Genomic DNA, 26,965 nt, shown 5'->3' on the forward strand with positions numbered 1-26,965 from the left:
CCCAAAGGGGTGTGGGAATCTTCTGAACTGGCACAGGGGTGAGGGGAACTGTGCAGGATCGGCTGCATGGACACCTGGGTAGAAGGTGGCGGTGGGGCCCGGCAGGCCGTCGCGGGAGGGGACGGAGGAGGCCAGAACTGGCTGGCTGGTGGTCGGGGTGCTTTACGGTGGTGGGACGGGATGAAGAAAGGGGGCGGCCTCCGGGTCTGCAGGGAGGCCGCCTCAGGCCGGGGCGGGTGGGGCTCTGGAGGAGTCCGCGCGGAGCCGGCTGCGGGCCGGTGGGGAGCGGGAGCGGCCGGCGGGGCAGGCGGGAGGCGGGCGCGGGAGCGGAGCGCGGCGGGCGGGCGGGCGGGCGGCGGGGCATGGGGCGCGGGCCGGCGGGGCGGGGCCGCGGCGGGGTGGGGCGGCCGCCTCGGCTCCCCGCGGCGCGGGCGGGGACGCAGGCGACGGGCGCCGGCGGCCGGCCCACAATGAGGGCAGCGGGCCGCGGTGAGTAAGCGGCGGCCGGCCGGCCGGGCCACGCGGGCGGCGGCTGCTCGGGCAGGTCGGGGCAGGCCGGCGGGCGGGGCGGCGGGAGCCGAGCCGCGCCGCGCGGAGCCAGCGAGGACAGCGGGCCCGCCCGCCGGTGCCTCACTCCCGCCGCCATGGCGGGGCCGCGGGGCGCGCTGCTGGCCTGGTGCCGCCGCCAGTGCGAGGGCTACCGCGGCGTGGAGATCCGCGACCTGAGCAGCTCCTTCCGGGACGGCCTGGCCTTCTGCGCCATCCTGCACCGGCACCGGCCCGACCTGCTGTGAGTGGCGGGGCGCGCGGGGCGGGCGGGCGGGTGGGACCGCCGCCCCCCTCAGTGACGCGGTGGCAGGCGCCGCCCCGGGGACGCAGACCCGACCCCGCCGACGGCTCCGGACGCCGGGCGGGCCGGAGACCCCCGCCCGGCCGCCCCTCCCCCACCGAGCCGCGACCCCGCCCGCCCGGACGCCGGCCGGCCGGCCCGGGGCGAAAGGTCGCCCAGCCCCGCAGGCCCTGAGCCGGTGGAAGGAGGAGGGTCCGCCCGGGGACCCGCGGTGTCTTGGACGCTGAACTCCTCTCTCTGGACACACGGAGTCCCCCTTTTCCCTGTTGGTGCCCAGGACGCACCGCCCCAAAATCTGAATAGGAGATCAGAATCTGTCCGCCCAAGATAGACTTCTTGGCAGGTTTGAGCGAATCTGAGAAACTGCGGACTCTGGGGTCCTTTTGTAAAAGAAATTTACATCTGTTAGGGAAATCTGCATCTGTGGGGGCAGACTACCGGAGTCCAGTGGCTCTGGGAAGGAGGCTGCTGACTGCTTGCTACCCGAGGGACCTTCTCTGCACGACCTTCAATGCCTCCCCTCCCCCAGCCCCAGAAACCCCAGCCCCAGTTCCTTGCCGTCTCTGGATGCTAGAGAAGGCCCAATCCCACTCTTCTTGGAGTCCCACATTTTGTGGCTGACATATGTCCCTAAATATAGTTTCTCTTTTGTTCAACTATTTTATGTCAATTTAATGCATAGGCCAGCCAAACCATCTAGAAGCCACCCTCCTTCCCCACACTCCCATAAGGCACTTAGGGCTGATCACCCTGTGGGACCTCTTGCTCTGGGAGGATGGGTGAACCCTCACTTCTGATGCCCCAGTGCACCATTTGGGCACAGAGGAGCCCCCTAAATTAATGATTGCTGGATAACAGGAAGCACACCATGCCCAGAACACCTCCCCTTGGGAATCAGACCTGTCTCCCCAGCGTGAGCCCTGTGCCCCTACCGTCCTCAGCAAGGCATGAGGTGGGACAGGGAAGAAGAGCTCGGCATGTGCCTTGGGTTCACCAGTTCCCGTTGAGAGCCATCAATCAGCTTTTCCAGGCTTTGAAGTGGCCCTTCCTGCCTGGAGCTGCCCAGTGAGGTTCTAATAGGAAACTATTCAGAGCCCCAGAGCAATTGACTCAGGCTTCTGCCTCTACCTTCTCTGCTGGCCTGAGACCTGGAACCCCTTCCTTCATTTCATTCATTCATTCATTCATTCATTCATAAAACGATGAGTGAAAGTTTATCTGGTGCCCACCATTTCTTTTGCTTTTGGTCTTTTCTGCAAATTGTGAATCAAAAGCCCTGGTCCTGAGCTCTCTGTGCTTACAGTCCCCTGGCAGGACTCCCTCCTGCCCTGGCCTGGCAGGGCCTGGAGTCTTTCTGTGGTCTTTCACCTCCAGCCTGCCCTGGCAGGGCTCTGGAAGAGTTGGCTGGTACATGCTCCCAGTTTACTCTGTCGTATGTACAGTGTCTGTGGGGTGGGCTGGGCCCTGGAGGAGAGGATTTTGGGGGTGTAGATGTAGAAGGGAACAGATGAGGTAGGGACATAGGTGGCCTGCTGCTTGCTGTGGAGCACGTGACACTGTGCTAATGGAGTTCAGGAGCAGGGGCTTGAGATGGAGGAGAAGGGGGCCAGGACTGGATCCTGTGTTGGAGCAGAGACTCTAGGGCTCTTCTCTTCTGGCTGGGGACCGGTGGTGAGACAGGAGGCAGGGACAAAGCCTAGAGTGGTAATGGTCTTGGGTGTCAAGCTAACCTGTTTGGTGGCCCTGAGCCTGTTGGCATCCTTGCACATGCAGGCTACCTGGTTCTTTCTTTTTTAATTTTTCTTTTTTTTTGGTACCTAGGATTGAACCCAGGGGTGCTTAACCACTGAGCCACATCCAGAACACTTTTTTATATTTTTATGTTTTATTTAGAGACAGGACCTTGCTAAGTTGCTGAGGCTGGCTTTGAACTCGTGATCCTCCTGCCTCAGCTTCAGGAGCTGCGGGGATTGTAGGCATGCAGCCCTGTGTGGGGCTAGACGACCTAGTTCTTAGGTCTAGGAAGTGTTTGGGTTCCTCCAGGCATCTGTAAGGTGGGATTGATTCATAAGAAGATAGATAATAGGGATTGTTGTGAGGATGAAATGAGATAATAAGCATTCAGTCACCATTAGTTATTATAAGCAGTGTTATTAGGCAGCAGGGAAGGATGACAGTGTTTTTACTCCTTCATTCAACAGTATTTAGAATGGTCTGTGCTGGATACTGTACCAGTTAATAGAGACACCAGCCTACAAAACAACACAGCTGGATGTGGTGGTGCACACATGTAATCCCAGCAGCCTGGGAGTCTGAGGAAGGTGGTTTGCAAGTTCAAGGCCAGCCTCAGCAACTTAGCAATGCCCTGTCTCAAAACAAAAGTAAAAGGGGCTGGGAATGTGGCTCAGCGTAAGAACCCCTGGGTTCAATCCCCAGTACCAAAAAAAAAAGAAGAAGAAAGTGTGGAGGAGAGAGCGACTTCCCTCCCCAAGAAGAGACCTAGAAGTAAATCTAGACCTTCATTTGCCAGGGAGGCCAGTGCTCAGGTGACCAGCCTGTTGCACAGAAGGGAAGCTGAGGCCCAGGCCCCACAGGGGAGAATGATGCTAGGGGCCGGTCTCTCTGTGAGAGTAGGCGTGGGACCAGGGGTGAAGGCCAGAACGGTCTTGAACAGTGGGCCCTGCCAGGGTGGACCCAGTGCTGGCCCAGGCCTCTGTTGGGGAGGAAGGCTGTCCATGCCCCTCTCCCCAGTGCAGGAATTTCTGAGCTCCCCTGAGGCCAGGAACCATGTGGGTTTTATTTTTATTTTTGTTTCTTTAGCTCTCCTAGAGTCTAGAACTTTCCAGTTGTCACAGACAAGGAAACTGAGTAGAGAGAGGTTAAATGACTTGCCTAAGGTCACCTATAAGTAGACTTAGTGAGGTGACCAAGGGTCCAGGCCAGAGCTGGCCTAGGGGGTCTGAGCTCACACATGGCCCCAGCCCATGAGCCCACTAGGGTCCTCTAGCAGCCATTTCTTGCCTTCACCCAGGGTCCTTGGTCCCTGGACTCTGCCTCAGAAAGTATTGGGGCGAGGGGCGGTGGGTGGGTGTGCTTACCTGCTCCCTCGCCTCTGGGAGGCCTGCCCCTCACCAAGCCCAGGCTCTGCTAGCCCTCGTGCCAGCCTGGGGCTCGGCTTCCCCAGTTTGCAGATGGGACAGTGAAGGCTGGAAGGTCTGCTGGCCTGCTGATGGTCACACAGCCTGGCCTGCAAGAGCAGGGCCTGAGGTCTAGAACCTGGGCCACCTATCTCTGGGGCGGCTTTCACCTACAGAAGGAAGAAAGGCCACGGTGGGCGCGCCCAGGAGACTGCCCGCTGGGCTGCCTCCACGAAGCCTGGAGCAGGGGCGGTAGGGGGCAGGTGAGGGCAGCAGGGGGCCAGCTAAGGCCGCCTCCCACCTGGCCCATGTTAGAAAACTGGGGAGCCCTCACTGCTCCACATCAAGGGACGCTGTCCCCAGGAGTGGCCCAGAGTAACAAGCTAGCCCTAGAGGACCAGCAGCTCTGGAGTGTGCCCTATTTCCACTCTTGCTCTGTTCATTTCATGCTGTCCTTTCCCTGGCCCAGTTGAGAAACGCATTCACCCCGGGCGGGGCAGGGTTCCATTCAGGGAGTCGTGGGACTGCGTGGATCTGAAGAGAGCCGGAGGTCTGTACCCGGGGCTGGTGGCGTCTTCTCTCCAGGCCTCAGTGACCTCATTTGTGGACTAAGTGCCTGCCAGAGGGTTGCTTGCTGAGGATCAAGTGAGACAAAGGAGCTCAGAGGGGCTCAGCTCGGCATCGCACTTGAGGCCCCGGCCAGGCCCTGGCATTGGGCGTTTGTCCTGGCCTAGGTGCATCTTTGCCACTGACTCGAGAGGCTTCCAGGGAAGAGCCTCGGCTTGAAAGCTGGGTCCAAAGCCCTCCTTTCCCAGTGATTCCCCAGCCTCTGCCTGGATGCCCCCAGGGCATGCGTCACCCTCTGCTCCCACCTCTCCTCTGGTAGCAGGTGCTGGCTCCTCAGGGGGCCACAGGCCCCTCCCCCAGCACTGCGGAGGCTGAGGCTGAGGCTGAGGCTGCCTCCTCTTTCTGACTCCACACTCACTCCTCTCTGACCAGTGCTCTTGGTTGCTTTGCCTCTTGCAGAGATTTTGATTTACTTTCCAAGGACAACGTCTACGAGAATAACCGTTTGGTGAGTCCCCGGATCAATGCAGCCCAAGCACCTGTGTTTGTGTGTGTGTATTTGTGTGTTGGGGGGTGAGGGCAGCTGCTTCTGCATGTGGGGCGCAGATCCTAGAAAAGGCCCCGGCCGCCTCTGCTCCCCACAGCTTCTTGCTGGTCCCGGGACCGGGAGCATCAGCCCCCCGCAGGCCATCCAGAGGCGAGCGCGTCTCCCTATCCTGCTGCGTGGAGTTGGGCCTGGGCTGAGGCGTGCCCACTAACTACCTCCTCCTTGTCCTGTCTGCCATGGCTCTTCTGCTCCCACCCCTGCACCTTCCCCCACCCCAGGCCTTTGAAGTGGCTGAAAAGGAGCTGGGGATCCCTGCTCTCCTGGATCCCAATGACATGGTCTCCATGAGTGTCCCTGATTGTCTCAGCATCATGACCTATGTGTCCCAGTACTACAACTACTTCTCCAGTCCTGGCCAAGGTGAGAGGAGACCTGCCTTCCGGGAGGTTGGCGCCGGGGGCTGGTTCCTTGTGTTCTGGGTGTAAGCAGGCGGCTGGAAGGTGGGGTCCATTCACTAAGTCATCCGTTCTCAAGTTTGAATAGTTAGGGAGGGAAACAGCGCTGTGCCAGCCTTGGGTACGGCGCAGTGCGATCGCTGCTTCTAGCCTTCCGCAGCTCTCGCTGGAGAGAAACCAGAACCTGAGCAAAACAGTGTCAGGAGACAAAAGAGCGTGCGCTCGTCCGCCCGTGAGTTCACTTCCTGGCGGGCGCCCACCCTGACTTCCACCCCGACTTCCTGTCTGCAGATGCTTCCCTGGCTTTCCTCTAGAAAGACAGTGGCCCTGTCCTGTGGGGCTATGTGCAGTGTCCTCCACAGAGGGCCTCTAAGGCCTGAGAACGGAGAGCCCGGGGAACTGGGCTGGGGGCTATGCGGCTGCCTCTCTGCTCCAAACCAGGTGGCTGGGTGTCCTGTGCAGAAGCCTCTCCTGGGGCAGCTGGGCCTCCCCGTCTGCAGAGAGGAAATGGGCCCAGAGAGGGGAAACAGAGAGCTCAAGAACACACAACAGAAAAGCTGAACAGCTGGGAGGAGAATCCAGCAGCCCCAAATCCTACTTGGAGTCACTGCTGCCCATGGGTCCTCAGTGTCCCCACGTGGGTCCTGTCTCCTGCCTCTGTTCTCCATTATGGACAGCCCCATCCCATTTGTTAAGAAAGAAGAAAAAGGTGTTCCTGAAGTCAGTGGTTTATTTTCTTACTATAGAAAGTTTAGAACAAAGAAAAAGCATAAAAATTAAAAGAATTTATTATTCTCCTCCCCCATGCAACACTAGGGTTAATATTACAGCTGGACAAGTAGCGTTGTGCGTTTTAGTAGAAATCAGAATGAAAGTACAGCTGCCCGTGTGTCCTCAGGTTCCGCACCTGCAGATTCAGCAAACGGTGGACCAAAATCATTCAAGGGGCTGGAGGTGCAGCTCAGTGGTAGAACACTTGCCTTGTGTGCTGGAGATGCTGGGGTCCATCCCTGGCACTGTAGAGAAAAACACAGCACAAAGTTTGGTCTTTGAGCAACTACAGGTCTTTCTGGTCGTCATTCCCTAAAGATATAGTATGACAAGCCAGGCGAGGTCATCCCAGCTACTTGGGAGCTACAGCAGGAGGATGGCAAGTTTGAGGCCAGTCTCAGCAATTGAGCAAGGCCCTAAGCAATTTAGTGACACCCTGTCTCAAAATAAAAAGGGATGCAGATGTGGCTCAGGGGTAGAGCACCTTGAGATCAGTTCTAGTACCACAGACAGGCCAACGAAGAGACCCAGTGTGACAGCCACTTTCACGTTGTGTTATGTGTGAAAAGTGATCTAAGGATGATTTGAAGTATACAGTGGGATGTACAGACATGTACACAGGAGGCTGTACATAGCTTATATGCCTGTATGTCACCATTTTATTTAAAAAAATACTTTTGGTACTGGGGATTGAACTCCGGGGGTGCTTTTCCATGGAACCACGTTCCCCGTAGCCAGGGTCTCCCTAAGTCAGCTGCATAGTGCCTTGCTAAGTTGCTGAAGCTGATCTTGAACTTGAGCTCCTCCTTTCCTCTGAGCTGCTGGGATAACGGACGTGAACCCTGCACCAGGGTTCTATGCACTGTTTTAGATAAGGGGCTTGTGCATGTGGGAGCTTGGGCATCTGCACATACCTAAGACCACTGCACTTCTAGACACCACAGACTTTGGTGAGGCAGTCTAGCTAGGGTGGAGATTAAGAGCTTTACTCAAAATGTTTCCTCTGCCATTTGCTCTTTGAGTAATCATGGACCATCTACCTAACTTCTCTTTCTCAGCCTCTGCCTCCTTTTTTTTTTTAATGGTACTGGGGATTGAACCTGGGTGCTCAACCACTGAACCACATCCCCAGCCCTTTCTAAATTTTTTATTTAGAACAGGGTCCCACTAAGTCGTTTAGGGCCTCCCTGAGTTGCTGAGGCTGGCTTTGAACTTGCGATCCTCCAGTCTCAGTCTCCCCTCCAGTTGCTGGGATTAAGGCGTGCACCACCATGCCTGGCCTCAGTTTCCCCTTGGCAATGGGGATAACAGTGCCCATGTAGCCAGGCACAGTGGTATTTGTCTGGAATCCCAGTTACTCCTGAGGCGTAGGCAGGAGAATGGCAAGTTGAAGTCTAGCCTCAGCAACTTAGAGAGACCCTATCTCAAAATAAAAAATAAAAAGGGCTGAGGATGCAGCTTAGTGGCTGGTAGTGCAGCCCTGGATTCAACCAGCAACACTACCAAAAAACCAAAAAAACACCCTAAAAACTAGATTATTGACGACCCCCAATGTAGGATGATTCAACTTGATTTTTCAACTTTACTGTGATATGAAAGAAATATGCATTCTATAGAAACTTTTTCTTTTTTCAAAAAATATATTTAATTGTAGATAGACATATAACTTTATTTTATTTGTTATATGGTGCTGAGGATCGAACCCCGTGCCTCACACATGCTAGGCAAGTGCTCTACCACTGAGCCACAACCCCAGCCCTACAAATGGTTTTTTTAGTTTTGAATTTTGCCCTTTTCCTGGGCTGGGAACAATGATACTCTACAGTGTGTTGTGTTACTAAGCTATGATGTCGTGTAGCTCAGGTGTAATCATGAATTTTTGACTTAGGAAATTTCCAAGGTGTGATGGATTTATCAGGGTGCAACCCATTTCAAGTCCAGGAACAGGTGTGTCCCTTTTGTTCCACGGATCCCTGTTTCTCTCGCTTAATGATCAGGATCTGTGAATGGACTGTGACCTGAATCTCGGCTCAGCCTTATCTCCCAGTGGCCTCCTGTAGCAAGCCCTTCCTGGTGGGCCCCTCCTGTGGGACCCTGGGTGGGCCCAGTCCCACCTGCCCTGCAGGCTTCTTGTTGAGAAGGGTACAACTTGTACCTCTCATGCTTACCACTTGGTCTCTAAATGGAAACCATTTTTATCCCATCTGTTGCTCAAGCAACAGAAACAGAGATGTGTTCCAACCCTGGAGGCAAAGCTGGCTGCTGGCTCCCCAGATGGTCCTGCACTGAGCTTTCTGGCCAGGGAAGGGGTTTCAAGGGTGATTTTGAGCAGACATGACTTTCCCTGGACTTGGTGGCTGTGGAGTCTGTGACCCTGGCTGAGATCCAGCTCTGTGCGTGTTCAGCTTGTGCAGGCTGCGGTGCCAGTGACCCTGGGCGCTGACCCCACCTGGCCAGGGAGCCCAGCAATCATGGAATGCCTCAGAGGGGTGCCTGTCCACAGGGTACAGGGCGGTGTCCTGGGGATGGAGCCCAGATGCCCTGTGGCCTCACTCCACGGCTGGACCACTCCCTGCCCAACTGCAGCCCTATTGGGTCTCCTGCGCTTCCTTGAGCCTCACATCCCATCACTGCTGAGCGGCTCCCTCCCTCTGACCGCCTCCTGGGGACTGCCATCCTGGAGTACAGGGGTACATATTTTTCAATGCTTGGGTGGCACCCAGGGCCTGGTGTGCAGTAAGTTTAGGCTCTACCGTTGAGCCACGCCTCAGGCTCCGCAGACCGCTGCGCAGCCCCAGCACCTGGCACTTTCTCACACATTTAAGCCAATATTTATTGAGCTCCTACTGTGTGCCAGGCCCTGTGCCAGCTTCTGGGGAGACCACTAAGAGGGCGACAGGCCCAGGACTTGCATTCTCATGAGGGGGAGAAAGGAAGAACAGGTAGTATCATTTCAAAGGAACTAAGATAGGGGGCAGGATAAAGAGCAATGGGGAAACTGGGTGCGGGGGCTCATGCTTGTACCCCCAGATACTGGGGAGGCTGAGGCAAGGGGATCCAAAGTTCAAGGCCAGCCTGGACAAGGTAGTGAGGCCCTATCTCAAAAAGCAAACAAACAACAGGCTGTACTGAAAAACAGACCAAAAACAGTTTTGGGAGGCTGAGGCCAGAGGATCAATTGGTGCCCAGGAGTTCAAGGCCAGCTGGGTAACATAGCGAGATGTCACCTCAAAAGAAGGAAATGACGCTGGGCAGAGTGGTGCCTGCCTGTCATTCCAGTGGCTTGGGAGACTGAGGCAGAAGAATCGAGAGTTCAAAGCCAGCCTCAGCAACTTAGAAAGTCCTGGAGAACTTAATGAGACCCTGTCTCAAAATAGAAATAACAAGGGCTGGGGTTGTGACTCAGTGGTATCCTAGATGGGTGGTCAGGGGGCCCAGGTGGCCCTGTGAAGATCTGGGGAGAAATGTTGCAGGCCAGGGTCACGGGGGTCATGTGCTGCTGGGGAGTGATGTGGGAGGCAGGGACGGGGCAGGCGGCAGAGCCAGGTGGTGGAGGGACCTGCTTCCAGACCTTTGAGGGTGACTCACAGTGAGGACCTTTCCTACCACACTCCCGTCCACACACGTATGCAACTGAAACAAGTTTCAGGAAATGGTTCGTCCCCTTAGAACACGTGATGCTCTTCGCAGTGCACGGATGTTCTCTGTTCTGTCACATCTCATCGTCGTGCTGCTTGGCATCTCAAGGATCTGAGATGTGGCTTGAAGTTGGGTCAGTGCTGTTGTTGACAACAAGGCAATTGTACTAATTTTTAAATTACCACACAGTGGGCTTTGCTTGGGGACACAGTTCTGTGGGTTTGGGGTTTTATTTGGTTCCTGGGGTCCAGAACAGGTGTTCAGTTCAACGTGTGCTGTAGCAGGAAGGAGCTGGGTCCCCGAGGACCCCTGGCTGGGGGTTTCCTCTGAGGGGCAGGGGCAGCGTTCGGAGCTGCATCTGCTCACTTGGGGAGAGAGCAGGTGGCTGCGGGAGAGGCCACGTCCCGCCTGCCAGACTTTCCCTCCTTCAGCCCTCTTGCTGGGCTGGCAGGGAGCTGCTCTCCTACCTCGCAGCGTGTCAACTCTGACCGTCCTGCTGCTCTTATTGGCTGTGTGCAGTAGTAATGGCTGTCCCCCTTCTGTGGGGGCTCAGTGACGTTAGCGGCTTGCCCTCGGCACACGACTCGGATGGCGTCCCTGGCCTGTGATGGGGGAGCCTCCTCCTCTCCTGTGACCTCGGGCGCTCTGCCCGGGGCGAAGGCTGCAGACTGCAGGCTGTGGGCAGCTCGGGTCCTCCTGGGACTGCAGGCCCCCCACCTGCTCAGGCGCCTTTCCTGTCTCATGGCAGCTGGCGGTGTCTCACCACCCAGAAAGGACCTGGCTCCCTCCCCGCTGCCCTCAGCAGCACCCACCGTGGCGGAACCAGGAGACAAGGTTCAGGTATGCAGGCACCTGGGTGCGGAGTGGGCTGGGGGACGGCTGCCCTCACATCATCGTCACGTGCTCCAGAGAGAGCCAGGCCCTTCTGGGTGCCCAGGCAGGCTGCGTGGGACGGAGACTGGCAGGGGTTCTGCAAGGTCATTTCGTAGGCGGGACCCAGGCCTCAGAGACACCCGAGGTCACAGGGCTGGGCAGTAGGCACTGCGGTTCAAATCCGCAGCTCCCGGGGCAGACAGAAGGCAGAGGGGAGTCGGGAGAACCCAGCCTTCAGGGAAGCCCCCAGAGGGAAGGAGGAGAGGCCACAGCCGCCACGGAACTGCCTTTCCGGGGGGCAGGGACCCTCAGAAACCAGAAGTCGGGATTTTGTGTTTCCATTCTAGCTCGGTGACCGCAGAGCTAGTCTTTCCTCTTTCTGGGCTTTGGCTTCCTCATCTGGGAGACAGCGACAGCTCCTGTCCTCTGCCCTCCTAGGGTTCCTTATCTGTTAGCACTGTGAAGCTCGATGTACACTTGAGGGAGCGGCCATGACGGAAGGAGAAAGGGGTGTTCTAAATGGCATGGCTGGTGACTGTTCCCCGTTCCCTGCAGGGCGAGGTGCTCTCCCCGGGCAGCCTGTTGGAGCAGGCGCCCCAGCGGGCCCCCAGCAGCACCTGTGCGGCCTGCCAGCAGCACGTGCATCTGGTGCAGCGGTACCTGGCCGAGGGCAGGCTGTACCATCGGCACTGCTTCCGGTGAGTGTGGGCTCCGGCACGTCCCTTGTCACCCTGACTCAGCCCCCACAGTGTGCTGGTGCCTTTATTTTTTTGAGTTAGGTCTCACTAAGTTGCCCAGGCTGGCCTTGAACTTGGATCTTCCTGCCCCAGCATCCGAGTCACTGGGATTACAGGTGCACACCACTGTGCCTGCTTTGTGCAGGCATCTTGATGGGCTCTGTGCTAGAGTACCTGGCTTATCCCCATTTTACTGAGGAGCAAACTGAGGCATAGGGACAGAAAACACCAGCTCAGTCACATAATTGCATCAAAATCTCGTGACCGACAGGGCTGGAGCTCAGGGTTTCTGCTATAGGCCTGAACTCTTGGGGGTAACTACTTGACTAAGGAACAGCATCTACCTGAAAGCTATTCAAAAAAGAAAGTTTTTAAAAATCACAGTAACAACTTGCTTTAAATTGGCTCCCTGGTACAAGCCGGGCTTTAAGGAAGTAGAATATAAAAACAAGGAAAATGTAAAACTTAGTGGAGCCGTGTTTTGTTGCTGTCCTGGGGATGGAACCCAGGGCTTTGTGCAAGTGCTTTGAGGCAAGTGCTCTACGGCTGAGCTGCACCCCTGGCCCCAAACATTCCATGTTACAAAAAAGGAACCAGAAAGGGAAATTGAAAATACGCAGGCAAGGGCGGCCAGGCACGGAGCTTCAGCAAGTCCTTGACCTGGGTTGGTGCCTGTGCACAAGTGGGGCAGCAGCTGGAACTAGGGCCCTGGCACAAGGAAACAGCTACGTCAGTACGGTCACTTCTGGCCACCTTGGCAGTGTTGAGAAACTTTACAGTGACTCTTAGTAAGACATGCATTTGACATTGGTGACTGGGTGTAAATACCTGGAGTAAACTTGTGTCGATAGATGCACATGCAAAGTAAGACTTTCATAAAGCTGTGTTGGTTTAAAACCACCAGATTGATTCCCTGAGCCACTAGCAGGTGGCAGCCCTGCCCCTGGACACACCTCTGGGGCAAAGCTTCGCTTCTTCCTCTTGCAGCACAAACTCAAGTTGTGTTTCACAATTTCTTTGCTGATTTCCTTGTTGCCATGTGTTTCCGACAGTTATCGTTTTCTGTTTTATCTGGGGAGCCCCAAGTCTTGGGCTGGGATCCACCTGGCGCTGGGGTGAAGGGAGGGGTCAGCCTTGGCCTCTGGTAGAGCTGCCTGCCTGAGGGAACCCGTCCTGTCCTGGCAGGTGTCGGCACTGCTCCAGCACCCTGCTCCCGGGGGCTTACAGGAGTGGGCCTGAGGAGGGCACCTTTGTGTGTGCAGAGCGCTGTACCAGGCTAGGCCCAGGGGGGCGGCCGGGGACCAGACCTGGGCCCTCCTCACAGCCAAAGCAGCAGCAACTTGTAGAAGCAGCCAAGGACAGCGAGGGAGGCTGCCCCAGCCCGCGTGTGGCTGCAGGGCCTGACGCCGATGGACCCAAGGCCAGCCCCGAGGACCGGCCGCAGATCCCCACCAAGCCCCCGCTTCCCGGCAAACCCCAGGAACTGGCCAGCCCCCCAGCTAGCCGGCCCACGCCTGCCCCCAGGAAGCCCTCTGAGAGCACAGCCTTGATGCCCCCCACGCCCCGGCCCCGGTCCAGCCTGCAGCAGGACAGCCCAGTGGATCAGGGCGGCAGCGACCTCGTGAATGGTGAGCCCGGGTGCCGCGGGGCAGGGCGGTCCGAGTGTCCAGGTGCACCTGGAGCATTAGTGAGCCGCTTTCTCCACTTGGGCCTGTGTGCACCGTGAGTGTGCCGGGATCCCCCGATCCGAGGCTAATAATTCCTACGGCAAGTAGCTGCCGTGTCCCTTTCTGAGCCAAGCTGTCCCCAAGCCAGTGCAGCTCATGATAGTCGAAGAGGTCCCCGCCTCTGGGCTGCCTGTCCTACGTGCGTTGGGGAGCTGTGTTGTGTGTCGGCCTTGTGTTCAGGGTGGGCAGTGCGTGTTCACTGTGTGCCCGTGTCCTGAGTGTCCTGGGACTCTGTGCATGTCCTGGCTAGTCCTGAGGCAAGCTCCCCAGTGACCTCGCAGGCCCAGCCTGTGTGCTTGACCGGCTCTGGCCTAGGAGCGCTGCGGCGCTGGGGGGGCCGAGGGTCAGGGCAGCTCTGAACTGCCTGAACTGCAGTGGAAACCCCTGCCCACTCGCTCTCTGGGTCCCCCTCACCCCAGCTGCTCATGGAAAGGAGGCTCCTTGTAACTCAGATGGGCTGGGCAGCCCTTATTGTGAGGGCGTTGGAGGCCTGAGGAAGCAGGGTCTCCCTGGAACTCACACCAGAATGTTCTGTTTGCTCACTCCTGCTCTGCACTCCTGAGGGTGGGCTTAGGGGCTGGGCACTGGGGACACAGATACTGTCAGACCTCCGTGCCCTGCGGTGTTGAGGGGAGACAGGCGGGCGGACGCACACCCAGCAGAGCGCAGGGGCTTGCTGAGATGGGGAAGGAAGGAAGCAGGGGCTGCCGTGGGTTTCAGGGGGGACACTGGGAGCCAGGAGGCTTCTGGGAGGAGCTGGTCCCTGGTTAAACTGACGTGCTGTTTCTGGCCACACTGGGGATGATCCCAAGGGATTTGGGTTCCTACTTCTCAACTGAAATGTAGATGGAGTGTCAGGAGGCCTGGCCTCGTCCCCCTGACTGTCCTCCTGGTCACCCCAGGTGCTTGTCTAATCTCTGAGGGCTGGGCAGGGGAGGTTGTCATGGCCACCTGGGGTCTATGACCTCCCAGGTGGGAAGGAAGGGCACTCCTCAGCAAGGCCGGCTCTCTGGCTGGCTCCGGGGGCCCCCTCTGCCCATGAAGTTCTGGCTCACGGTCCTTTCCCATCTAGGAAGATTGCAGGACCCTCCTGTCCCCAAGCCGAGAGGGACACCCAAACTGTCAGACAGGTATGCTGGCCTCTGAGAGGCTTTCTGGAGGTCTTGGTGGTGGGAACAGGGTCCCTGGGGCCTGGGGGAGGGCTGGGCTTCCTGGGATGCTCAGGAGGGAGGCTTGTCTGGGTGGGCAGGGGAGCCGTGCCCATGGCCCCTTCCCCCACGGCTCCCCCGGGATTCCCACTGCCACTGCCTCCTGTCCCCGGCTGGGGACAGCTGCCTCTGGAATCCCTCCACATCCTCCACCACAGGGAGGCCTCAGGAGACCTGGGCCTTGTTCACAGGGTATAGAAAGGCCCGGAGGACTCAGCTGTGGTGCACGGCTCTCAGTACCCCCGCCCTGTAGGCAGGACATCAATGTCCAGCTCTCCTTCAGGAGCCTTTGGGTGGCAGGTCTGGGAGGGAAGGTGGGCCCCCTGTCCTCGGGGTTAATGTCTGTGGCGCTCCTGGTCACGGGATTCATTGGATTCTTGCACCAGCCCCATGAAGTATTACTGTCCCCATTTAGCAGATGAGGATGCTGATACAGAGAGGCCAGGTGACTGTCCCAGTGTCCCCAGACCACCCCCATCTCCTTTCCTGGGCTGTGTGGCAAGAGGATTTTCCTTTTCTGGGCCTCAGGATGCCCAGGGGATGTGATGTCCCTTTTAGCCCCTTGGGCTGCGAGTGGGAGAAGGGATGGAACCCTCATCCCTCTCCTTTGGTGTGGACCTGAAACCGTCCCCGTAGGCAGCAGACTGACCACTGCCCTCACTCTGCTTCCTCTGGCCTCCAGAACACCAGCCCCCAGGAAGGACCCCCCATGGATCACCCTCGTTCAGGCAGAGACAAAGAAAAAGCCAGCCCCGCTGCCTCCCAGCGGCAGCCCTGGGCCACCAAGCCCGGCCCTGGCCAGCAGGCGGGTAGAGAATGGGGCCATCGTGGAGGGCCGCGAGCCCAGGCCCTACAACCCCTTTGAGGAGGAGGAGGAAGAAGAGGAGGAGTCACTCCCTGCGGCCCCCAACCCAGCCCCCAGCCCTGCCCTGGCCCACCCAGAGTCCACACCCAAGTCCCTGCACCCCTGGTATGGCATCACCCCCACCAGCAGCCCCAAGACAAAGAAGCGCCCTGCCCCCCGAGTGCCCAGCACGTCCCCCCTCGGTGAGTACCTGCCCTGCGCTGCCGTAACCCTGGGGTGGGCCCAGGGCTAGGTGGGTGTGGTCCAGGGGGCTCTCTGGGCCAGGGTCCGCGTGGGGCGCACCGTGTCCTGTTGAGCCTGGAGCAGGCCTGTGAGTAGGTGTCAGCACTGCTGGCAGGCGGGGGGCGCGCACAGCGAGGACTAGCCGTTTTCCCGAGGCCTCAGTGCTGAGTGGAGGCAGCATGTGAGGCTGGGCAGTCTCACTCTAGGGGCCTTTTTTTTTTTTTTTTTGTGGTCCTGGGGATGGAACCCAAGGCTGTGCCCATGACAGGCAGGCGTTCTCGCCTGGCCTCTGTCCTCGGCCCTGTTTAAACTTACTTTGAGACAGTGTCTCCCTCGGTTGCCCAGGCTGGCCTTGAATCTGCACTCTTGCTTCTTGCCCACTCCAGAGTCTGAGTCCCTGCTCTTGCTGTGGGTCCAGGGGAGTACTTGGCACAGCCCAGTGCTGGCCCCTGGAGGGCACTGGTCAGGGTCAGCTCTCGCGCTGCCTCGCTCAGTCCCTGTCGCTCCGGTTGCCAACTCCATAGCTCTCGCTTTTAGACTCGGAGAGTGGCCATGAGCCCTCCCTTCTCTGTCTTCTGCCTCCCACCTGGGACTCGGCTGGCCAGCTCCGGGGTGCTGGCCTCTGCCTTCCTCACCTGGGCATGCTGCATCCTGGGGCTCTCCTGGTCTCCCGGTTGTCTTCTGTTCTCACCGCCTTTCTTCTCTGCGGGGGTCGCTGCCTCTGAGAGCTCGAGGGACCACTCAGATGGTGGGGTCAGGAGCACGTCAGAGATGTCACAGGCAGGTCACCGCTCAGGACTCCGAACCCTGGGCCGCACCAGCTGCACTTGCTCTGCACTTGCTCTGCCCAGTCGTGGACAGTGGGCAGGCTTGGGTGAACTGAGGGGCATGAACTTGGAGTTGGCCACTGCCGGGTTCAAGGCCAGCCCTTGTTGGCACAAGTGCCCTCTCCTCTGAGTTGTTGCTTCTTTTGGAAAGTGGGGACGAGGGACTTGGAGACTTGGTCTGTGTCATCGGCAGGAGGATGAAGTGGTGCTGGCTGTGGCCAGTGCTGCTGCCCCCCCGACCCCACACACACACTGCAGGTTGGAGGCAGGGAAACCGACCTCACTTTTCTGGTCTTCTGCTGCAACAGAATCACCTCCCCTGCGCTGAGCTTGCCTTGGGTGGCTCAGGCGTGGGTTTGCTGTGGGGCAGTGGGGAAGTGGAGGCAGCAGCCCTGCGGGAAGGGAGGCCAGGGTCACAGCGTGCCGTGAGGCGGTACCCCAGAGCACAGGCCGATGACGGGGTGCACTTGGGACTTGGGTTGGGCCATGGTGTGCTGTGTTGCAGGCTTGCTGTCCCCTGGGGAAAGGCCTGCTTTCCCGGCCACCTGCAGCTCTGGGGAGTGGAGGCTCAGCTGGCCCAGTGGTGGCATGAGCTCACCCTGCACTCCTCGCGCAGCTCTGCACGCCTCCCGCCTCTCTCGCTCGGAGCCCCCCTCAGCCACACCGTCGCCGGCCCTCAGCGTGGAGAGCCTGTCGTCGGACAGCTGCAGCCAGACTGCCAGCGGGGAGCTTCTGGAGCCGCCCGCTGTGCCCAAGAGCTCCTCGGAGCCCGCCGTCCACGCCCCCGAGGCCCCCAGCACCCCTGGGCACTGCGCCAGCCTCTCTGCCGACTCCTCCCTGTCCTCTTCTGGGGAGATGGTGCAGCCCAGCCCGGAGCAGACACCACAGGCCAGGGCCAGGGCCAGCCCAAGTCCCCTGCCGGCCAAGCCCCGCAGCGGCGCCACCCCCACGCCTCTGGTGCTGGTTGGAGACAGGAGCCCTGCGCCTTCCCCTGGAAGCGCGTCCCCACAGCTGCAGGTGAAGGTGAGTGTCCACCCCACTCTCCCTTGCCAGCTGCGTCCTTTCTCATGGACGTGGGTCTGGTTTCCAGGCAAGAAAGTCCAAGTCCTGCTGTCTGTGCTGGTTCCTGACTTCTTGAGTGGCCTTGGCTGTGTCCACCAAGCCATTCCTACCCCGTGCAGTGGGATGCAAATCCATCCGTCTGTCCTCTGTCCATCTGTGCACCTGTCCATTCATTTGGCCATCTCGTACTAGGTGCCCCAGCACTGGAGTACCTGGTGTCCCTGGACCTGGGCGCTGAGCCTCTGGGACCGTCGGCCCCACCCCCCCCTCCATCCACCCGGGCTCTGGCTGCCGGACTGTGGTCATGGTTGCATGAAGACCCTGACCTGCCCTCCGGGGGCTCCTGGTCTGCTCAGGGAGGCCCGAATGTGCTTGTTCTAGAAAGTGATCTGGGCAGAACAGTGGGGAAGGGACCCACCTGTCACAGGATGGGGCAGCTGGGCTCGGAGTCCTGCAGGCCAGGTGCTCCCTGTCCTTGAGGGGCCCTCGGCCAGGTTGGGGTGCTGGCAGGGCTCAGCCCAGTTCCCAAGAGCCTTGGCTGTGCTCCTCTGGGTGTTTGGGGGAGGGAGACCCGTCGTCCTCAGGCCCCCTTAGGTCCTGCTGGGCCCTGTCCTCTCGGGGGCAGTGCTGGAGGAAAGCTGTTTCCAAATGCTTGAGAACCAGGGAAACCAGAGGCTCACTGGTTTCCCTGCCCTGAGCCAAGAACCTGGGGTCGCCCAGGATAGGGATGTGCTCTGGGCACCTAGCTCGCCCTGCTGGCCTCTCAGCCCCCAAGGCTTGTCCAGTCCCCAGAGGAGGCTGGCAGGGCTGCTCGTGTGGGGCAGCTGTTGTCATGGCCTAACTGGCCACTCTGGACCTGCCTGTGTGCCTTTTGGACACCACTGGACCTTGCCTGGCTTGGGCCACAGCCTCTGCTGCAGTGATCCCGGCTCTGCCACCTGCTGTGACCTCAAGAAGGCCCTGTCCTTCTCTGGGCCTCAGGTGCCCTTGATAGTGAGGGGCTGGGCAGTACCAGGTTTCCAGGTTGCTCTGAGGAGCCCCTGGGCCTGCTGGTGGTCAGAGGTGGGGTGGCTCAGCTTGGGGTCCCTGCCCAGGCCTCTGTTCCCAGCCAGTGCCGTGTGAGGACTGGTGTGAGGGTGGCCTGTGGCTGTCAGAGGCTGACGCCCCTGAGGGGCTCTGGGCTTCAGGCTGCTTGGCTCTGCTGGGCCCTCTGGGTGTTCCTGGAGGCAGGAGGCAGAACCCCAAGTGACCCTCCTTCTGGAGAGCCCACCCCACGGACGGCAGGAGAGGGTGGGATATAGATGGGCTGCACTCTGCCTGGCACACTCCCTACCTCAGTGTCCCCGAGGGACTCCCCGCCTCAGAGGCGGCCTCCTGAGCTGGTCCCTCCCTGCCCAGCCGCTGGGAAAAGGCTGCAGGGGCCACCCCCACCCCCAGCACTGCCAGCCTCAGGAGTGGCCCCAGAAAGGCCTGCGAGCGCTCCTGTTTCCCTCCCAGGAGCCGCGGAGAGCCGCTGGGACGCGCTGGCAGTGCGCGTGTTGGCCTGGGGCAGGGCTCTCCCCAGAGGGGCAGAAAGACACAGGGCCCGAGAGCCGGTGTCTGACGGGCTGCGAGCAGAGGGTGGGGCTCCTTCCAGCCAAGAAGGGAGCTGCCCTTCTCCACCTGCTGCCAGAGAGAGGGTCACATTCCTCCTTCTGTACTTCCCGGCCGGGTGACCCTGCGTGAGGGTCTTCGTTCTGAGTGTCAGAGTCTCCGCGGGGCAAGGGCGTCTGCCGTGAGGCCGAGGCAGCTCTTCCCGGGCTCAGCCCTGCTCCTCAGGGCTGGAGGCCTGCGGGCCTAAGCGTCCCTGCTTGGCTGTAAAGTGGCCTGTAGGGTACCCACCTTGTGGGGTGGTTGGGAGAAGACTTTTTTTTGCGGGTGGTGCTGGGAGTAGAACCCAGGGCCTCAAGTGCTAGGCAAGCGCTCCCCCGCCTCATGCAGCCCTGCCTGGAGAGTCGGGCAGGAAGGTATCTGGAGGCTCCAGCGCGGTAGACTGGCCACTGGAGGTGCTCTGGAATGGAAAGTCGGGGGCCGCAGCTCAGGGGTGAGCCTGTGCCGAGCAGGCACGAGGCCCCGGGTTCTAGTCCCAGCCTTCCACAAGATAAGTAAGAGCTTTAAGAAAAAAAGGCAGCTGGGCAACGGTGGGCACGCCTGTAATCCCAGCACCTTGGGAGGCTGAGGCAGTAGGATCGAGAGTTCAAAGGCAGCCCCAGCAAAAGCGAGGCACTAAGCAACTCAGTGAGACCCTGTCTCTAATAAAATACAAAATAGGGCTGGGGATGTGGCTTGGTGGCTGAGTGCCCCGGAGTTCAGTCCCTGGTACCCGCCCCACCCCTGCCTCCCCCTCCCCCACCAAAAAAAAAAAGAAAAAAGAATAAAAGAATGAATGCTGAGTATGCTGGCACATACCTGTAATCCCAGCAACTTGGGAGGCTGAGGCAGGAGGATCAAAAGTTCGAGGCCAGCCTCAGCAAAGAGCAAGACCCTGTCTCAAAATAAAAAATTTGAAAGACTGGGATGTATGTAGTTCAGTGGTTAAGTGCCCCTGGGTTCAATCTCTAGTACCAAAAAAGAAGAGAGAGAAATGGAAATGTTTGTTGAATGAGTGTATCAGAGGTGGAATTTGGGAACTTCTGTCCTTCCTGGGCCTCCCTCTTCTGAGGTCCTGAGTTTGCTTTCTCTTTCTTTCTTTCTCTTTTTGGTACCAAGGACAGAACCCAGGGGCACTTAACCACTAAGCCATATCTCCAGCCCTTTTTGTTTTTTATTTTGAGACAGGGTCTTGCTAAGTTGCTTAGGGTCTTGCAGAGTTGCTGAGGCTGGCCTTGAACTTTCAATCCTCCTGCCTTAGCCTCCTGAGAAGCTGGGATTACAGGCCTGCACCCACTATGCCTGGCTCCTGGCTTGCTTTCTCTGTTCCCCTTGTGATCATGCTGACCTCTTCCCAGACTTAATCTGTTATGTCCCTGCCTTTAGTCGTCCTGCAAAGAGAATCCTTTTAATCGGAAGCCATCACCCGCAGCATCACCAACTGCAAAGAAGGCCACCAAGGGATCCAAGCCAGTGAGGCCACCGGCCCCCGGACATGGCTTCCCGCTCATCAAACGCAAGGTGCCAGTTGGGAACCCCCAGAGACACAGCCAGCCTGGCCCATCACTCTCCCTGTCAGCCTTAGGCTGAATGTCTGGGCTGCTGCCCTGAGGTTCACGGGGGGCTCCGGGCAGCTGTGCTGGAAGCCCAAGCTTAGCCGGGGGGATTCAGAGCAGACCCGCCCTGCGCAGCTAGAGCAGCCCCTCTGTATTTTTTGGTTGCTGACAGCAGTTCAGCCGTCAAGCGCTCCTGATGAGACTGTCCTCCAGGACACCCTGTAACGGGCACTGTCACTCCTGCTGTGAAGTCCTTCAGGGTGGCGGGGAGGGGAGTTTCCACAAAGCTGGAAACTGGGGTGTCTTGGTGCCGGCCTCACGGCGTGCGGGCCAGCCTCCTCCCTTGCCCATCCTGCTGCTTGCCACGCTGGCACGCACAACGGGGCCTGGGACCCTGAGCCAGGAGGAGGGCACGCGCAGAGGCCAGCTGGCCTTAGGTGACCAGGCACTCGGGGCAGGTCCAGGCTGACCAGTACATCCCCGAGGAGGACATCTACGGAGAGATGGACACCATCGAGCGCCAGCTGGATGCTCTGGAACACCGTGGAGTGGTGCTGGAAGAGAAGCTGCGAGGCGGAGTGGACGGTGCGGGCCGCGGGGGTCTGGGGGGCGGCAGAGCCTCCCTGGGGGAGCCCTGGCCTCAGTGGGTGTCTGGCTTCTAGAGGGCAGCGAGGACGACACGCTGGTGGACTGGTTCAGGCTCATCCACGAGAAGCACCTGCTGGTGCGGCGGGAGTCAGAGCTCATCTACGTGTGAGTCCAGGCCTGTGGGGTGGTTGCTGCCAGGCGCCGCCGGGCACCGCTGGGCAGGCAGCATCCTCACGTCCCTGCTTCCTGCCCGCCAGCTTCAAGCAGCAGAACCTGGAGCAGCGCCAGGCCGACGTGGAGTACCAGCTCCGGTGCCTCCTCAACAAACCGGGTGAGACCCTCTCCGAGCTGTGATGGGCAGCATGTGGTGGGCTGGGTACAGCCAGAGGAAGGGGCTGGTAGGGGCCCCGAGGCCTCCCAGGCTGGGAGCAGTTAGGGTGGGTGGCAAATGGCGAGTGCCATGCAGGGAAGGGACCACAGGACCGGCGCGGTTGGGGTGTCCATGGTGTCCGGGTGACGGCTCTCGGTGAACGACGGGATAGGAGCAGCCTGCCCACTGACTCGCTGTGGTGTTAGGCTGGTTGCTTTGCTGACGGGGCCTCGGTGGCTTCATGTGTGACGTGATGATGTGACACATCTCATAGGGTGTTCTTGGGACGGTCAACGTGGAAAGCTCCACGTGCTCCCGGGACCAACTGTCCCACTGGGGTCTGGTGACGGCGGCGCCTCACAGCAGCTGCTGGCAGAGACCTCGGGACTGTGTGAGCCAGAGCTCTGGCCTCCTCCGTGGCGGGCTTGGTGCCAGCCCCGCGCGGTGGACCACGTCGCCCCTTAACAGATGGGGGCAGAGGGCCTTGCCCCTGGGTGTTGGAGCTGCCCTCCCACCCACATCTCTGGCCTGCACCTGTGTCCGCACACCCAACCCCTCCTGTGGTCCTGCCTCTCCATTGACTGGGGAACTTGGGAGGCAAGTGTCCCTGGGAAAGTCACAGAATGTCCCAGGCCTACTACCAGCTGTGAGTCACTCCCAGATCTCCAAGAGGCTGGGGTGTGGCCACTCAGAGGGAGCCACAGCGACAACCCTGTGGCCAGTGAGTGAAGGACCTCCACTCCCTGACCAGCCTGGCCCTGCATTTTCTGTCGCTGGTCCAGCCTCCCGTCTGTGGGCAGCAGCATATTCTGGACTCATCCCAGATGTTGCTTTTGGAGGATGTGACTGGCTTATGGAGCCCTAGGAGGGCTGGAGAGCCACAAGGCACCATCATGGCCGTCCCTTGGGGGTGACATGCTGTCCCACTTCAAGTACTGGCCCGCCTTTGCTGCATATGCTGGCCAAGGACTTAACTTCCCTAAGCCTCAGTTTCCCCATATGTAGACGAGGACTTAAGTGACCCAGGATCCAGATTTGGGCAGTGATGGAGTGGGACATGAACCCGGATGGTGACTCTGTCCCTAGAACTAGGTTGGCCCCTACCTGATCCTTGGCAAGGTGAGGCAGTGGCCCAGAGGCCCAGATGTCATTTCAGATGTGTGGGAGATGCTGGGGAGGGAATGCCAGGTGGGCCACCACACTGCCACCTGCAGGCTCGGAGAGAGGAACCAAGGGCACGGCGGGTCCGAGGGTGGTCCTGAGGCGAGAGGAGGCCAACAGGGCAGCAGGTGTGCACTTCAGGGGAACCTCCTAGCTGGGCTCCTGCCCCTGTATCCCCTTCTCTTCCCTCTTCCATGGAAGAGAAGTGACTGTCGCAGAGTGCCCCTTGGACCCCTGGGAGTCCCCTGCTGGCTCCATACCCTATTCTGCCTCCTGCAAGAAGCTGTCTCTTGCACATCTATTGCCCAGATGCACGAACTGAGTGGGCGGCCGTGCGAGGTGCTGGCCTCTGCTCTCAGAGTTCGTGTCCCGCTTGGCCCTCCTGGGCCCTGGAGGGTGCTGCTGGCGAGCAGCCTTGGTCTCTTCTGTAGCCGCCGACATTTCCCCCGAATGCTTCTAAGGCCTGCCCTCCGGGCCCTCCTTCCTGTGCCCTCGGCGTGGGCTGGCCTGCAGCTGGCCGGCCGCACTCGGGTAGAGCTCCTGTTGTGCTCGGGGGAGGAGGGTTCCCACTCACGCCCTGGCGCTTCTCCCTGGCAGAGAAGGACTGGACGGAGGAAGATCGGGGCCGGGAGAAGGTGCTGATGCAGGAACTCGTGACCCTCATCGAGCAGCGCAATGCCATTGTCAACTGCCTGGACGAGGACCGGCAGAGGTGACAGGGCTGGGAGAGGGGCCCAGAGCGGGCTAGGCCTTTGGCCCCATGGGTGGGACAAGTCCCCAGCAGAGCCCAGGGCCACACCAGCTCTGCCTGGACCACCAGTGATCCGGGCACACTCATGCTCTGCCCTGTGGGGCTCGGAGCCTGGAAGGGACTTAAAAGAGATACGGTGTTAGTCAGTTTGTCACTGTGATCAAAAAACCTGATAAGAACAATATTGAGGAGGGAAGATTTATTTTGGTTCATGGCTTCAAAGAATTCAGTGCAGCAGATTCCATTGCCTGGGCCTGAGGCAAGGCAGGGTGTCACTGCAGAGGGCGGGCGGGGGAGAGCCGCTCAACATGTGGCAGCTGCAAGCAGGGGAAGGAAGGGGCTGGGGAGGACGAGCCCTTCCAGGGCATGTCCAGGGACTGCGTCCTCAGCTGTCCTCCCCATCCCAGCCGTCAGTGGATTAACCAGCGTGGATTAATAAGTTGGTGAGGTCGGAGCCTTTACGATCCAGTTGCTGCCCAGGAGTCCCAGCCCAAACCTTGCTGCACTGGGAACCATACTTCCAACACAAGGCTTTGGGGACACATTGTAGATCCAAATCATGACATGGTCCTTCCTCCTGTGGGTTCTCAGCTTCCTTTTCTCATTTCAGAGAAGAGGAGGAAGACAAGATGTTGGAAGCCATGATCAAGAAGAAAGGTGAGGCTGGGCCTGGCGGCACATACCTGTACTCAGCCAGGAGGATCTCAGGCTCAAGGCCAGCCCGGGCAGCTCAGACCGTCTCAAAATAAAATCAAGCCAGGCACGGTGGCGCACACCTGTAATCCCAGTGACTCTGGAGGCTGAGGCAAGAGGATCATGAGTTCAAAGCCAGTCTCAGCAACTTTGCAAGGCCCTAAGAAACTCAGTGAGACCCTGTCTCAAAATAAAAAATAAAGGGCTGGGGACGTGGCTCAGTGGCTCAATCCCTGGTACAAAAAAAAAAAAAAAAAAAAAAAAAAAATTGGATTAAATTAAGAGGGGTGGGGGCATAGCTGTGGCAGAGCTTGCCTAGCATGTATAGAACCTGAATTTGATCCCAGGACTGCAAGAAAAAGATACATAATACAAAAAGAAGCAAGGTGAAGCCTGCCACCTGGGGAGGACAGTGCTGGTCCTGGCCCTCTCCAGCTCGTTTTCAGCTTTGGGGTGCAAGGTGAGGGGCGGATTGGAGCAGGTGCCCACAGATAGGGATGGTTGTGTGCAAACTCACAGTCTGTTTTCTTGGGAAGGCTGTGTGGAGCAAGGGAGGCCAGCCTACCGCCAGGGGGACATTTCCAACCCCCAGCATGGGTTGCCCTCAGGGTGTCTTCCTCCTGGTCTGCAAGCTGGTGTGTGTGGGGTCTGTGGGCCCAAATGGCAGTGCCTGCCCAGGATCAGACAGTGCCTGGAATGGCAGGCCTGCAGGTTGGGTCTGGGTCTGATCTTGGTTCCATCAGGGGCTCACTCTGTGGCCCTGTGGCTAAGTCTTCACTTGGGCTGGAGTCTGACTGCCAGGATCCAGTCCCAGCTGTGACATGAATGAACTGGGTGACATGCAGCCAGTCACTCCAGCCCTGGCCTCACTTCTGTATCTGCACAGTGGGGGCACTGAGGGCTGTCTCCCTGGCACGTGCTGAGGATCAGAAGGAACCTGTGGGAAGCATGTAGCCCAGGGCCTGGCACCCACAAAAGCTCTGCCGGGATTGGTTCATCTCAGAGGCCACGTTTTCCTTGTTGCTAAAACTAGGAGCTGGGACAGATGATTTTTGAATTTCCTCTGGCTCTGCTAGTTGGTGTTTGTGTTGTAGCCCACAGAATTGTGAGTCCATCTAGCTGAAGTGTCTGTGTGTCAGGGCACCCAGATTGTCCTCGTGGTCCTTGCCAAGACACTGGGAGAGGATGATCCCCATCCTCTAGGGAAAAGAGGGAGGCCTGGAATGGTGAAGTGATTTGCCTACAGTTTCACATAGGCTGGTGTGGGGCTGAGCCCTGCTGGCCACACACTGGTCAGTGACACAAGTCACTGGCCCTGGCCTGCCCCAGATGTACTCGAGTCAAATCTTTCCCTTTCTCTGCTCAGAGTTCCAGAGGGAGGCTGAACCTGAGGGCAAGAAGAAGGGGAAGTTCAAGACCATGAAGATGCTGAAGCTGCTGGGAAATAAGCGTGATACAAAGAGCAAGTCCCCTGGGGACAAGAGCTGACAGCGAGGGAAGCTTCTGGGACCGTCTCCTCTGGGATCCTCATGGGCTGGAGGGAGCACCCTGCTGCCCTTGGATCCGTCAAGGAGGAAGGTGACTCAAGGGGCGGGTGTCTCTGGGTGAGCCTCCCCCACTCAGGGTCCTCCGGCTGGTCTGGGCCAAAGAGTCTTCTTCCCTCTTCTCTGCACTCCAGACAGCTGTGACTCAGCCCTGCCCAGTCAGATTGTGACAATTCCAGATGCTGTGACACCCAAAAGGCAAGCAGGGACTCCAGGTCCAGGGAGGGGCAGTGGCCAGGCGGACACACGCACTCACTCCACATGCGCTGCACGACGGGGCAGCTCAGCCCTCCCTCTTCCTCTGGAGGCTCTGGCCTCCCTCTGCCCCTCAACAGGCCACAGTGGGGTGGCCTGTCCTGGCTCGCTGTGCCCAGCCTGGCTCTGAATGCGTCTTTCTGTCCAGTGCAGGTGCCCAGAGCCTCACGTCACCTTGCTCAGGAGCTCTGTTTATAAAGTCTCGGTTACGTCCAGATGCGCTAGCGAGTGGCCTGTGCTGCCGGGGCAGCTCCCTCCTCTTGTCCGACTTCTAGGAGCTCTGCTCGCGTCTTCCCTGTTCCACGGAAGACTCGCTTCCCAGAAGCCACAGTGCCCGGGTGGACATGCTGGGACAGTTAGGTGCCCGTTAGCTGCCCCAGTGCTGAGTGCCCTGGGAAGGGCCTAGGGAGGGCGTGCTCCAGGCAGGTGCTGACCCAGGTTAGGCCCATTTCCGTACGTGCTTGTCACCAGTCTGTCTCCTCTGTTGTATGTCCCCTCCCAACTCATTTCCACCCAAGGAATGACGACCACATGCTTACTGGGTGGCCGTGGGAGAGGACAAGTGATGGGATCGTCACTTTTGCCCAGGGACGTGCGTGGCAGCTCTTGGTCAAAGCACTGTTTCATAAGCTCTCTGGGGCCTCCAGGCCCCCTCCCTCCATGCACCTGGGGGACAAGATTGCACTGTGTTAACTTGGGGACGTTCCTCAACAAGTCAATGGGGACAGCCTCAGGCCGTGGCCACATTTGCCATCTTGCCTGCCTGTGCCACACCTCCATGGCCAGGTATCTGCTTCCCTCAGAGGGTCTGGGACTGTGCTGAGGCTGGCCACCGAGTGGGACCTTGGCTCTCACTGCCTCCACGCGGCACGATTCCCTTCCCCTGCAGGGAGGCGATTCCCGACCCTGGGTAGCTCCTGCCAGTCTCTTG

General features: G+C 59.0%; 1 protein-coding gene across 1 annotated transcript; it reads left to right on the forward strand.

The window, feature by feature from the left end:
* Positions 1–496: 496 nt before the first annotated feature.
* Positions 497–26,242, forward strand: MICALL1 (MICAL like 1). Its single transcript, XM_079140716.1, has 16 exons — positions 497–790; positions 5,014–5,062; positions 5,380–5,521; positions 10,715–10,806; positions 11,395–11,537; positions 12,762–13,204; positions 14,376–14,433; positions 15,194–15,558; positions 17,042–17,448; positions 20,503–20,637; positions 21,131–21,257; positions 21,335–21,425; positions 21,518–21,591; positions 23,389–23,503; positions 24,153–24,199; positions 25,602–26,242. The coding sequence occupies exons 1-16, from the start codon at positions 645–647 to the stop codon at positions 25,721–25,723; spliced, it is 2,556 nt and encodes an 851-aa protein (XP_078996842.1). The 5' UTR covers positions 497–644; the 3' UTR covers positions 25,724–26,242.
* Positions 26,243–26,965: the final 723 nt, after the last annotated feature.

The sequence above is a fragment of the Sciurus vulgaris genome (genome assembly GCF_902686455.1).
Source record: "Sciurus vulgaris genome assembly, chromosome: 5".
Taxonomy (NCBI): domain Eukaryota; kingdom Metazoa; phylum Chordata; class Mammalia; order Rodentia; family Sciuridae; genus Sciurus; species Sciurus vulgaris.

Coding starts and splice junctions, on each gene's coding strand:
- MICALL1 (XM_079140716.1), top strand. CDS start 645: ATGGCGGGGCCGCGGGGCGCGCTGCTGGCCTGGTGCCGCCGCCAGTGC. Junction 11,538..12,761: donor TACCATCGGCACTGCTTCCG/GTGAGTGTGGGC, acceptor CTGTCCTGGCAG/GTGTCGGCACTGCTCCAGCA. Junction 17,449..20,502: donor CCCCACAGCTGCAGGTGAAG/GTGAGTGTCCAC, acceptor CCCTGCCTTTAG/TCGTCCTGCAAAGAGAATCC.